Source organism: Phascolarctos cinereus, unplaced genomic scaffold (assembly GCF_003287225.1).
Source record: "Phascolarctos cinereus isolate Bilbo 61053 unplaced genomic scaffold, phaCin_HiC Scaffold_5;HRSCAF=322, whole genome shotgun sequence".
Taxonomy (NCBI): domain Eukaryota; kingdom Metazoa; phylum Chordata; class Mammalia; order Diprotodontia; family Phascolarctidae; genus Phascolarctos; species Phascolarctos cinereus.
The window spans coordinates 98,171,575-98,185,349 of record NW_027555958.1 but is presented as its reverse complement, the minus strand read 5'-3'; the positions used below and the strand labels follow the sequence as shown (position 1 = coordinate 98,185,349).

General features: G+C 40.8%; 1 protein-coding gene across 1 annotated transcript in view; it reads right to left on the bottom strand.

Moving 5' to 3' along the window:
* Nucleotides 1–13,775, bottom strand: part of CNKSR3 (CNKSR family member 3) — a 106,093-nt gene that overhangs the window by 38,794 nt on the left and 53,524 nt on the right. The window contains exon 3 of the mRNA XM_020986645.2: nucleotides 11,196–11,359. Coding sequence (XP_020842304.1) covers nucleotides 11,196–11,359 — 164 coding nt within the window. The remainder of the gene's footprint in view (nucleotides 1–11,195; nucleotides 11,360–13,775) is intronic.

Sequence of the window (13,775 nt, the reverse complement as noted above, 5' to 3'; positions counted from 1 at the left end):
TTGGTTTCAAACATGTTGAGTTTGTGGGACATAGATCTGAAGCTCTGGAAAAAGTCTGGTCAGAGCTCAAGGTACAAATCTGGAAGAATTGTATAGGGTTGGCTAAAGCAATAGGAGTGACAGTTAGGGATGCAGAGGTTGAAGAGAAAAGCGAACCAAGGTGTGGTTAGAGAAGCATAAAGAAAAAGAGAAAAAATATGTAAACCAACTGGAGAGAGAGTATGTCAAAAGGCAGAATATGCAGATTTATTTTTAAGAAAGGCCTTGGTAACCGTGAGAAACACAATGAAGTGAATCTTCCACAGGGCTTCTTAAACTGTGGGTCTTGAAACCCATATGGGGTCTCTAAAAATTTGGCAACAGTAAAAGATTTTTGAATACGAAACCAAACGGGTAATGAATCCAAGGTGTTTCTGGCAGCGTTTCCCCGAGGCGCATCGTGCAACTTTGCTGCAGCCATGGTTCTGAACACACAGTGTGAGCACTTTGCTCTCATGCCACACAACACCAAGAAACACTGCCAAAACACAAAAAGAGGTGGCAAGTGGAAAAAGTTTAAGAAGCCCTGGTGGGACTTTAAAAGATTATGTCCTAAATACTTTTTGAATTCTAGAATGAGATGAAAATTACCTTAAAGATCTTTTATTCTCCCCTCATTCCCATTTCACTAATAAAGTAATTGAGTCCTTTAATATAACTTACCCAAGGTCACCCAACTAGTTAGTAGCCTACAGAGATCTAGACACCAAGTTTGTCTCCTAAAATCTGGTAACTACTACACTATTTTGTAAATTTTGGCTTAAAAGGTCTAAGTGGTTTGACTCTATTCCCTCCCACACTTCCATTCTCCCCCCCCCCATAGTTTCACTAAATACTTGCTACTGATCTAAACAGAAGGAACAGGAAACGCTCAGAAACAGACATTATTAAGTTTCACTGACGTGGAATGTTAGTGATGGAGTTCTATATCTTTCCCACAAAATACACAAGTTTATGATATTCAAATCACAATCCAACCAAATGCAAGATGTTAGCAAAGATTCTCACTGTCCAGAACATGAGAGGGGAAAGCAATTAAACTGAAGCAACAAAGATATTCATTAAAGCTAGAGTGACTAGTCAATTACTTTAGAAAGTCAATGAAAGAGCATTAAGACAGGGCCGAGAACTGGTCAGTTTCAAGATGAATTATGGAATCATATAAAGTCTTCCATGATTGTTACCAGAAACCATCCTGCATCTTAAATTTGTACTTAATAATAAATTTTCATTATCTCAAACATCTCTATGTTCCTGAAAATAAATAAGTCTTTTTCAGAATTTTTTCCACAAGGGAGTAAATTAGCATCTCTAACTATTCCATCACTTCTGATAGCCAGTACCCCCATTTTGGACATCCCACAGGTTATGTGGGGGGAGAAGAGAGGAAGGTGCCCAGCTCTGTGACTTTACCAATGTAGGAAACTTCATTTGAGGAAAACACCTCAGATGAGCAACCTTTCTGCAATTAAGTCTTACAGCATTCCACATTCCCTCTTCTGTAGTACAAATCTCATGAATTATTTGTGAAGATTATATCCCCAGCTATGGAGAGGAAACACAGTACAGTGGATAGAGGACTAGCCTTGGAGTCAGGAACACTTGGGTACACATCCTGCCTCAGACATTTACTAGCTTCCTGACCTCGGGCAAGTAATTTTTCTCAGCTTCAGTTTCCTCAATTGGTAAAAGTGAAGGAGTTGGACTTTATGACCTCTAAGGTCTCATCTAGCCTTAAATCCTATGACCTTTTATATTCTATGAGGATAAGGACCTGTTCCATCTAAGCACAGTTCTCTAAATATAGCAATGGTTTGAGAAACAGGTAGGGGCTCAATGGATAGTGTTGGGTTTGGAGTCAGGAAGACCTGAGTTCAAATCCAGTCTTAGACACTGTCTAACTCTGTAACCCTTAAACTCTCTCTGCCTCGGTTTCATCGACTATAAAATGGGGATAATGATAGGGCCTACACCTCTCAGGATTGTTGTGAGGATCAAATGAGATATTTGTCAAGCACTAAGCATCATGCCTGGAACATGAGAAGTACTTAAATCCTTGTTCTACTCCCTGAAGGGAAGGGCAGGATCTTGTTCTTGAGTGACTGACTTCCTTGTTTTTTCTTCTCTATAAAGAATAAATGAACCTCAAACTGCATGTGAACTATGAACCAGAATAAGGTGTAAAGTGACCTCAAAGTAAAAAATACAAAAGCCTGGAACCATATGTTGTACTTGAGTGAAAGAAAATCTTCATAGATGAGAAAAAGCACTAATTTTGGACTCAGAGGACCTAGATTTATAGTAAGTGTCAAGTGTTTAGTTGAGGCCAGATTTGAACTCAGGTCCTCCCGACTTAAGGGCCAGTACTCTATTCCACTGTGCCACCAAGCTGCCCCTGAGGACCTCAATTATTTAAATCCTACTTTCAACATCTATCTACTTGAGTGACCTCAGGTGAATCATTTAATCTTCTTGGACCTTGGTCTCCATATCTATAACACAAAGGGGTTGGACCAGACGGACCTTCAAGTCCTTTCCAGGTTGAAATCCTCAATCCTATGGGGCCAATAAGGCCCTTATTTAAATGGGATCAAGAAATCTTGAAAGGAAAGCTAATGATTTGTCTATTTAGGCAAATTATTTTTAAAAATTTAAATCACCCCCTTGGGAGAACACTATAATTTTATCCCTAATTTTATCATGCCTTAATTGAATTCTACTATAAAAATGAGGTAGAGAAAAATCTGGAGCATGAAAATTAAAGGGATTGAAACAGGCTTGGTTAGAGGAGCCTTACTTTTTAAAAACTTGCATTTCTACAGTTTTTCACTTTTTGAAGCAAGTTTGCATTATCTTCTCTTATTCTACTATCATTCAGCTTGAAAGTTAATCCTTTAAGACAAAAGATACCTGTCCTTTGTAAGTAAAAGGCAAATCTAATAACAGGATAACTGTAAGACCACATATTATTCTCTCCAACAGAAGAACCTGCTCATTTGCAACTGCCTTCTGTTATCAACAGGCAAACAGATTTGAGGAATTATCCTCTTTGAATTTTGAACTCAGAACTTTATGCCATAGTCAAGTACGTTTCACAGTAGGTAGATACGTGGAAGGCCTGGTCATCTCACTATAAATCCATATTACCCAGCTGTGACTGGACCAATACCTATCCAAGATTACCCAGGATCTGGGTGGGGCAAGGTTCAACCCCTACCTCACCTGATGCTGCTGCCTGGTGGCCTCTGGTTGCACTAACATGTCTGCCTGATCATTCATAATTATTAAAGCATCAACATGGGTTGGGGCCATTCTGCCTAGATGGATAGTTGAAGGCCACCAGAGTCATCTCACCCTGCTGACCAGACAGATTTCCACGTAAAGAAGAGGGAGGGCCTCAGTCTACAGCTGTGCTACTGCATCCTTGTTACATATCTTTGTTAAATAATCCTCCTTTTGTTAACTGTTTCATGACCTATGAATGAGTGCCTCATTTGGTCCCCATGTTGAATTGCTCACAACAGCATGCTGGCCTACCCCCTAACACTGGTAATCCTCTTCTTATTTTCTGATTGACTATCATGCTATTGATCTCTTTTAAAGCAATGTCACTTTCATACCTCTCTTTCAGGAGATCAGTTTGCCTCCTACTTTACTTAGCTCTGTCCTCTCCCCATTCCACACCCCTATAATTACTCATCCTGGCCTTGGCTCCAAACTTTGCGGAAGGGTTGGTCCTCCACTTTGCCAAACAGCTTCTGTCTTCCACTTTTATCTCCTGGAGCTTGCCCCATCAATCATTACCTGTCTAATCATTCTCAATCTTACTTTATCTATAAGCACCTAAAACTCACTGCCCAGACCTCTCTATTCTTTAAAAAAAAAAAGATTTTAAAAAAACAAAAACCTTAGCCTGGCTGGCCCTGCAATCCCCTCAAACTATAAACTTGTATCCTCTCTCCCTTTGAATTCTAAGTTTCTTTAAAAAAAGAAAAATCCATCACACTCATCTCCTACTACTACTACTCACTTCTTCACCTTCCACTCCTTGAACTCCCTAGAATCTGACTTCAGAACACACCACTCCATGAACACAGCTCTCTGCAAAATAATCATTGATTTCTTAACTTCTAAGTCAAGCGATCTTTTTCTTTCTCTTCAACCCCTCTGACTTCTCTGCAATTTTAGATACTATCATCTCTTCTCCTCCTCCCTACTCTCTCTTCTCACTATCTGCGAACCTGTTCCCTAATTCTTTTCCTATTGGAATGTGCCTTTTCGATACGTATCCTTTGTGGGATTATTTCTCTGTCTTCCCTTTAGGGTAGATGTCCACCAAGGCCATCCAGAGACCCATTTTCTCTTCTATGCTTGATCCCTTGCTGAGTTCATAAGCTCCCCCTAAATCCAACACTCATTTCTCTCTCCCCGTCTCCCTCACATTTTCTCCATCTCTCTTACATTTTTCTCCCTTAACTCCCCCCATACACACACCCCAACTAAAGCCCATCTAACTTTTTTTTATTTGTATAAAGAGTCATCTTCCCTTTTACCCAGGCTTTCAGCCAAATGGTCAAGAGGACTCCATCAATTAAGAAGCATTTGTTATTTATTATGTGCCAGGCACTGAGTTAGGTGCTGGAGATACTACTACTACCACTACCACCACCACTACTACTAACAACAACAACAACAATAATAATAATAACAATAATAACCAATATTTATATAGCATTTACTACGTGCTGGGCACTATGCTAAGCACTTTACAATTATTATTTCATTTGATCCTCACAATAATCCTGGGAGGTAGGGGCTATTATTACCTCCATTTTACAAATGGGGAAACGGACAAATAGGGATTTTCCTGACTCCAGGCGTGGCACTCTATCCATTTCACCACCTACCTGCCCAAAGTACAAAGAATAAAACAATCTCTATTCACAATGTGCTTACATTCTAAGGAGGAAAGATAACAATTACAGATAAAAATATATACAACATAGATATAAAGTGAATAAATGCAAATATATACAAAGTAGTTAAACATAAAGTAGTCGGGAGATGCAAGCCATTAGCATTTAGGCAGATCAAGAAAGGCATTCATGCAGAAAACCAGTGCTTGGGCTATATATTTAAGGAAGAAAGTGATTCTATGAGAAAGAGGTAAGGAGGGAAAAGATTCCAGGTGTGGGGGTCAGCTAGTACAAAGGCACGGGGATGGCAGATGGGGTTTTATGCATGAGGAACAAAGAGGACAGCCAGCGAGGCTGGATCACAGAATGCTGGAGAGTAATGTACACTATAGCTGTAAAGAAAAGCTGGATTCCAGGGATGCTGGGCTTTAAAAGCGAAACAGACATTTCTATTTGATCCTAGAGGCAGTAGAGAGACACTGAAGTTGGTTGAATAGGACAGTCCCATAGACTGATCTGCACTGCTTTGGCAGCAGTGTGTAGAATGGATCATTGGGAGATTTGAGGCAGGGTGATGAACTAGGAAATGTGCAATAGTCTAGGCACAAAGCGATAAGGGCCTGAACTAAGGTGGCAGCTATAGGGACAAAAGGAAGGGGTCAGATACAAAAAAGGTTGTGCAAGGGAAAACAGAAAGGCATGGCAACTGACTGGGTATGTGAGGCATGAGACAGCAAGGAGTCAAGGATAATGACGTAGTTTGAAGCCTGGGAAAGGACAGTAAGTAGTGCCTTCAATACAACTGGGAAGGTGGAAGGTGGGGAGAGGGCAGGAAATAATTACTTCGGTTTTGGACTTGAGAAGTTTGAAATGTTTCCAAGACATCCAGTTTGAAACGTCCAATAGGCAATTGGTGAAATGGGACAAAGCTCAGGAGGGGTTGGGACTGCAGATACTCGTATCTGTGAGTCATCTACATAAAGATGATAGCTAAACCCTTGAGAGGCAGCGTGGTTGTCAAGAGTCAGTCACAATCAGTTGGGGGGAGGAGGTAGGAGGAGACGGAATAAAGAGAGAGGGAGGTAAAGGGAGAAGGACAGATGGAGAGGGAAGGAAAAAGAGGAGAGGGGTGAAGTAGAGGAGGAATGAAGGAGAGGGGAAAGGGGGGAGGGAGGGAGGGAGGGAAAAGAGGAAGGGAAAGAGAAGGAGAGAGGGAAGGAGGGAGAGAGAGGAGGGGGAGTGAAGGAGAGGAAGAATGAAGGGAAGGAAGGGATAGAAAGAGAAAGAAAGAAAGAAAGAAAGAAAGAAAGAAAGAAAGAAAGAAAGAAAGAAAGAAAGAAAGAAAGAAAGAAGAAAGAGAGGGAGGGGGAGGGGGAGGGAGAGAGGGAGAGGAACCTAGGACAGAATCTTGGCTTCCAACCATAGTCAGGGGTTGCTATATGGATAATGAGCCAACAAAGGAGATGGTGAAGTAGCTTGGGCAAGTAAGATATTCCCTGGAAAGAAGGGTAATTCATCACCATGATTTCTGTGTGGTTACTCCCTCAACCCCATCAACAGAAACAACAAATCTTCCATACACTAAAAGACTGAACCATTCATCACCTGGAAAACAGCCTTTGAATAATGAAGTGATTCTCCAAATTTAGCTAAGCTGGTCCTCAGTAGACCCATATCCTCCAAGTCTTTCTGGTTAGCTAGCATAAGAATTCAGAGTTTCAAGTAGCATTAAATAAGACATATGAGTTGCAATTCACTGAATCATGGGATGATACGTTTTAGCGATGGAAGAGACTAAAGAGGTCTGTCTGTGAGTCTACCTCTCTTATTTTACAGATGAGGAAACTGAGGCCCAGAACATGTTAAGTGACTTGTCTAGAGTTGCAAAGCTCCTAAGTATCTGGGATAGGATTCAAACCTAAGTCTTCCTGAGTCCCACCCACGTTCCACCCACATTTTCCACTACAACACATTGCCATTGATGTACCAAAAGAGCTGAAGGCCTCGCAACACAAAAGGGAGGAAATGCTATTTAAGTTAGGACTGAATTAAGAATATTTAAAAAAAAAAAAAAAGATGAATGCCATGACAAAAAAGGCATTGCGTCACAGATTAAAAATGGAACAATTATTCTTATAAAAGTCCAGTTTGATTTGAAACCAAAGACATCAAACAGTCTCGCCACCCCCACCCCCCACCCACCCAAGCACTTTATTTCAACTACATCACATGAAGTTTCTGTCTAATGCATTAACTGGAACTCTGCTGCACAAAGCATTTCCAGAAATGGGTCTGAGGTCAAAACTTTGTCTACTAAGGATATTAGGAGGAAATTGTAGGAGATAAAGCATAGCTTTGGGATCTGGCGTGTCTCCAGCTTTGTTCACTCTATTCTAGGTAGGAAAAAAGAGAAGAAAAAGGAATGCCCTGAGGTAGCTGTCATGTCCATTATTTCACTTAATGTACATACTGTGTGCTCACATGATTACCCACTCCTTCCTTTCATTTTTTGGTGCCAGACAAATAGTATTCCAGGCTACTTTATCTGTCCTTCAATTAACACCATAAATGAAAAAGGCAATGGAAATTTAAGAAATTTAAATTAAGATTTTAGCAGGTCACATTACAAGGTAATTTTTCCACTATGTATTTTTTTAATCCTTCCCATACCCCAGCTAAAAGTAAAATCCCTTCTTTGCAAATAATAGCATCGGATTTGAACGTGTGTGTGTAACTGGCAGAACTCCTATAGCACACCCCACCCCCACCCAGGAGTGCAAAGAATTTAAACATTCAGACACCCAACCACGTCTGAGGCGAGTGTTACAGTATAGCTGGAAAAAACAGACCCCATAATGTCCCCTGAAGGTCACGAAGTGAATCACTGACAGCCAGGATTAAAATTCAAAGATTTTGACTCCCAGGCCAACACTCAGACCACTTGGCTACAGTGTCTCCCTTGTGGCAGCTCATTTATCAACTACAAATAAATTCCCCATTTTTTTTCCTAAACAAGGGCAGTGCATTTCAGAGAGGAAGACAGGGCTCTGTCCATTTTAAGAATACAGACAATGCAGCAAGTGTTATATAATCAATGGAACTTAGAGGAGCAATGGCAAAATAATCTAGAGAGCATTCTTTCCCACCATTCTCCGTGATGTAATCGTATACACTTCTGGCACTATTTCCTAGTGTTACAAACACAGTATGAATACTCTCAAGTTTGTCTGAACCCGGACTCTTAAAGAAATCGCATCCACAACATGACACCGTCAAAGGCGACTTTGATCGCACACTCAACAGGACCATTTCTAAGTACAATACTCCTACGTATATTAATGTAATGGAATATCTGATGTCACAAATATGAAGCACACGAGGAAATGCAGGAACATGCACAAGATGATCTGGGCAAAGTCCGAAGCAGCAGAGCTGTAGTTTGCATCAAATGAACAGCAACCATCTTTTAAAAGATCTGATCATGAACTCCTAGAAGGCAAAGATTCTTTGGGCTTTTCTTTGTGTTCTCGGCTGTCTAGGAGGGAAGCTAGGTGGCACAGTGGATAGGGTGCTAAACCTGGAGTCAAGAAGACCTGAGTTCAAATCTAGCCTCAAACTCTTACTAGTAGTATGACCCTGGATAAGTCACTTAAACTTCGTCTGCCTCAGTTTCTTCAACTGTAAAATGGATATGATAATGGCACCTACCTCCCAAGGTTGTTGTGATGATCCAATGATATATAAAGATATATAAACCACTTACAGTGGAGTACCTGACACATATTAGGAGCTTAACAAATGCTTGTTTCCTTTCTCAACGTTTAGCACAGTGCCTGGCACATATGAAGTGTCTAAAAATGCTTGCTGACTTGTCTTTAAGGGAAGGAAAAACAGAGACAAAGGTGAAACTTCAAGCAGGCCAGGAGGGGTCAAAAAACATTTTCAGTGCCACTTAGCTACCCAACAGTATTGTTAAAGTTCTGCTAATGTCGAAAAACCTTTTTAAAAAGTAAATTGCTCTGATGTTTGTAGTGTTAGGCATTTTTAAATTCACTATTTTGACCATTTTTGTGGATTATATCAGTTTTTTTGTTGTTATTGTCTTAATTATCTTTGAAAAGCAGTACAGCATGGGGCAGCTAGATGGCACAGTGGATAGAGCACCAGCCCTGAAGTCAGGAGGACCTGAGTTCAAATCCAGCCTCAGACTAAACACTTAACACTTACTAACCTTGGGCAAGTCACTTAACCCCAATTTCCTAAAAGTTTAGAAAAAAAATTTTTTAATTAAAAAAAAAAAAGAAGAAAAGAAAAGCAGTACGGCATAGTGACACTGGCCTCCTGGCTATTGCACTAACAAGATACACTTCTGGCTCCCAGAATTTTCTCTAGCAGTCTCCAATGCTCACTTTCCTCTACTCCAACTACTGACTTCCCTAGCTTCAAGTCTCAACTAAAATCCCACCTGCTACAGGAAGCCTTCCCTAACTCCTTTTAATTCCAGTGCCATCCCTCTCAATTATTTCCAGCCGCTGCTGTTTGTCCTTTGTTCTTTTTTTCTGGGGGGGGTGAGGCAACTGGGGGTTAAGTGACTTATCCAGAGTCAACAGCTAGTGAGTGTTATGTCTCTGAGGCCAAATTTGAACTTAGGTCCTCCTGATTTCAGGGCCGGTGCTCTATCCAATGGGCCACCTAGCTGTTCCCCTGTCCTTTCTTCTTGAAAAGGACCATGACATCAGGGTGGTGATGCCATGACACACAAATGAACTGGATTTAAGTGAGGGAGGACAGTGCAAAGTCACCAGCCTCACTTTCTCTCTGGGTCCAAGTGGCTAGACATGGATCAAGACGACTGGAGCCTTTTCAAGCTAAGCTCTTTAACAGTCTCAGTTTGACTGAAGCAACACCCATTAAGGCTTAGTAAAATGAGGTTAAGTATGGTCTCTTAAAAAAATAGATCTAGGAGGAGAAGACTCTCAGGGTTTCCGGGGAAAAAATTTACCCGGTATATACCTTGTTTTGTATATATTTGTTTGCGTGTTCTCTCCCCCAGTAGACTGTGAGCCCTTGTGGGCAGGAGTTATTTTGCCTCTTTTTGTATCCCAAGCTCGTAATATAGTGCTTGGCACACAGTAGATGCTTAATAAATGTTGGCTGATTTGAGTTAGACCCGAGATCAAGCATTACCTCTGACACATACCAGCTGTATGACCATGAGCAAATCATTTAACCTTGCCCCAGGTAACTAAGATTATAAATTGCCGATTAAATAATAGTGGTGATAGTTGTCCCAGACAAATGAAGTCAAAGGCTCAAGGACCCCCTCCAGGATTCTCCATCCTACATATTAAAAATGTGGCCACTTCAAAGAGCTTGGGTTTGGGGCTCTTCACAGATCACTAGAGTTGAAGTCAGAAGATCAGGGCTCAAGTCTCAGCTCTGAATAATTACTACCTTGGTGACTGACATGAGGCAACTTGCATATTTTTGGCCCCAGTTTCTACATTTGTAAAATGGGGGGTGGGGTAATCTCTCAGGTCCCTTCCCAGTAGGAAATTATAAAATATCAGCTATTATTAAAATATCAATTATCTGTTATTCCATTAAACATCCAAGCAACTGACTGCAACACAGATGCCTGCACAAAAATTAAAACCCATTGCTACTATTATTTTAAACCCAAGCTTGTATTTCCTTTCAGGACTACTTTTCTACTGTATGTTAGTCAAGAAAATATGAATCTAACACCAAAAAACAATTCATTTGCTGTGGACAGGGTACTGGGCCTGCAGTCTCAAAGACCTGGGTTCAAATCTGGCCTCAGACATTTACCAGCTATGTGACTTTAGGCAAGTCAATTAATCTCAGTTTCCTCAACTGTAAAATAGATATAATAAGAGTACCTACCTCCCCAGGTTGTTTTGAGGATCAAATGAAATACCTGTAAAAAGCACTTAGCATAGTGTCTGGCACATAGCAGGCACCATAAAAAATTCTTACTGCCTTCTCTCCTTTCCCTTTCCCCCTTTATAAACTGTTTCCTTGGCGTAAGCCAAGCTTCAAATAGAGAAAAGATGGCAGATTTGGTTTTGAACAGAAAAAAAATTAGAATCCTAAGGTGTTTTTTTTCCAAATATTTCTACTACTAGATGTGTGTGTGTGTGTGTGTGTGTGTGTGTGTGTGTGTGTACACCCACACGAGTTCACTCTCACGTATGTGTTTTAAACAATGTAACTAACCAATGCGCACAGAAGATCCACAGCCTCCAATACAAGTTCCTGGTGCCCAATTCGGGTGACACCCAGTTCCTCAAGATCCTGGTGGGAAATCTGCAAGAGCTGTTCACCATTTATTTTCTCCCGTTCAAATTTATGAACATACTGCTGGAGGCAATCATCCAATCCTATCAAAAGAAAAGGAGAATCATTAGAGTGTCTTCATTCCATTTCCATACTAATAAATCATGCTAATGATCACTAATCACACCGCTGCCATTCTACATTTTTACTTGTTTTCCACACTCACTCTCCGGAATTTTCTGAAAAACACTTTGTTCAACAGCAGGTATCTGGAAGTTGGCTTTTTAAAACTGATTTTAAGAATTTTAAGGATTCTAAGCCCTAGAGGGCTGGGGCAGGATCATCTGAATCTTAGATATAGAACAGGCAGGGACCTCAGAAATTATCTAAAGAAATTCCCAAATCATCCTATTTTATAGAAAATGAAGCTGGGGGTCAGGGAGATTAGGTGACCTGTCCAAGGGTCACCTCTAGGTAGTAACTGGCAGAGGCAGCTAGATAGTGCAGTGGAAAATGCACTAGACCCAGAGTCAGGAAGATGTGGGTTCAAATCCAGTTTCAGATACTCACTAGTTGTTACCCTGGGCAAGTCACTTAACCTGCTGCTTCAGTTCCTCAGATGCAAAATGGGAATAATAATAGCACCTACTTCCCAGGGTTGTTGTGGAGATCAAACAATATTTGTAAAGGATTTTGCAAACCTACTCTACACAACTGCTAACTATTATTATCATTATTAGGGACAGCATTTGAATGCAAGTCCCCTGACCCTAGTCAGGACTCTTTCCCTCTCCCACAATCACATGCTAAAGAAGATATCAATAGTAAGGAACAAGTCACCAAGCTGTGATATGAAGAAAGGCAAAAGAGCCTCTATTCTCAAGGAACTCACGATCTAATGAAGGAGACAACGAACAGGTTATATACAAGCAAGATAAATTGGAGATAATCATTACAAAGGGAAGGCACTAGCTTTCAGAGAGATCAAGAAAGGTTTGTAAAAGGTGGAATTTCAGCTAGGAAAACTAAGAGGTGAGAGGTGAAGAGAGGGCACATTCCAAGAGGGAGGGGTGCAGCCAGTGAAGAGGCATGGAGATCGGAGATGCAGAGTCTTGTGGAAGGAACTGCAAGGAGGCAAATGCAAAGTATAAGCCTACAAAAGGCTCATGCGTATTCCCAGCAATAGCTGCTTAAAAAGCAGCATTGTTTAAACTGATATTATTCGCTTAAGGGGAATTTTAACTCTAGCATAAGACAGAATAGCACAGTGGATGATGACCTGTCCTTGGGGTCAAAAGATCTGATTTCAAATCCTACTTGAGTCCCTTTCTAGTGCTATGAACAGAAAAAGTCATTTAGTCTCCCAAACTCTCTTCTTATGCTTCTGAATAAATTACCTTATATAGGGGCAGCTAGGTGGTGCAGTGGATAGAGCACCAGCCCTGAAGTCAGGAGGACCTGAGTTCAAATCCGGCCTCAGACTAAACACTTGACACTTACTAGCTGTGTGACCCTGGCCAAGTAACTTAACCCAAGTGTCTTTAAAAAAAAAAAGTACTTTACAAACTTTAAAGCAAGCACAATATTGTCAAGATATTAGGAGACATCCTGTTTTCCAGAGCTAAGGCCCAGCAAGCAAGCTGTGCCCTGAGCTTGACATAACAACAATCCTTTACGCTCACACTCCCCCTTCGGCAAAATCACATAATTATCGTATTGCCTGGTGTTCTCTAGCTCAGACAAGCCCTGGACAAGTACCCATGTTCTGGTCATGAATCCCTGCTACGAATCAAACGTATCCCATTGTTGCTGATATCCCTCACTGTCAGGGCTATAGCTCACTTTGTAGCTATTGGTACGAGTCCTAAGATCTCCCCACACTGCCTCAGGCCTCCCCACTAGGGGTGGGGTCCTGGCACCAGTGTCTAATCTGCCTTCTTGCTCACAAGCCGTTTCTCTCACTTTGAAATTAAACTTCTGTTTGATTCCTGACTCTCCTGTCTCTAGTCTGCTCTGTTCAGCTCTGGCCACCTACAGGTTAGAGGCTGGTTCCATTCAGCCAACAATATAAATATGAAATGTGATTACTTGGCCTTCTTTCCTCAACTGAAAAATACGGGGCAGGGGAATGGACTACATGATCTCTCAAATTATTTCTAGGTCTAACGCCTTAAAGGGAAACGGTCCATTTTCCTTGCTGTACAAGAATATTACAACTCATATATTTCTTACAACACATAACTTGACTAGGATGACTTAGAAATCTTTTTGCTAGATGAGACATATGTTGGGTGGTCTCCAGATATACTTGTTGAAATAAGTTTTTACCAAGAATCATTTGACTTAAGGTGAAATGTTGCACATATAAAATAAATACGTCCTCAACAAAACTGGGTCTTATAAGCTCATCACCAACATGGAAGGAACCTATAAAAAGTCTTCTTATATTATCTTCCGAAGTAGTCCTTCACTTAAATAATTCTTTCAAAGAAAAATAGATATTAAAGGAGTATTATAAAG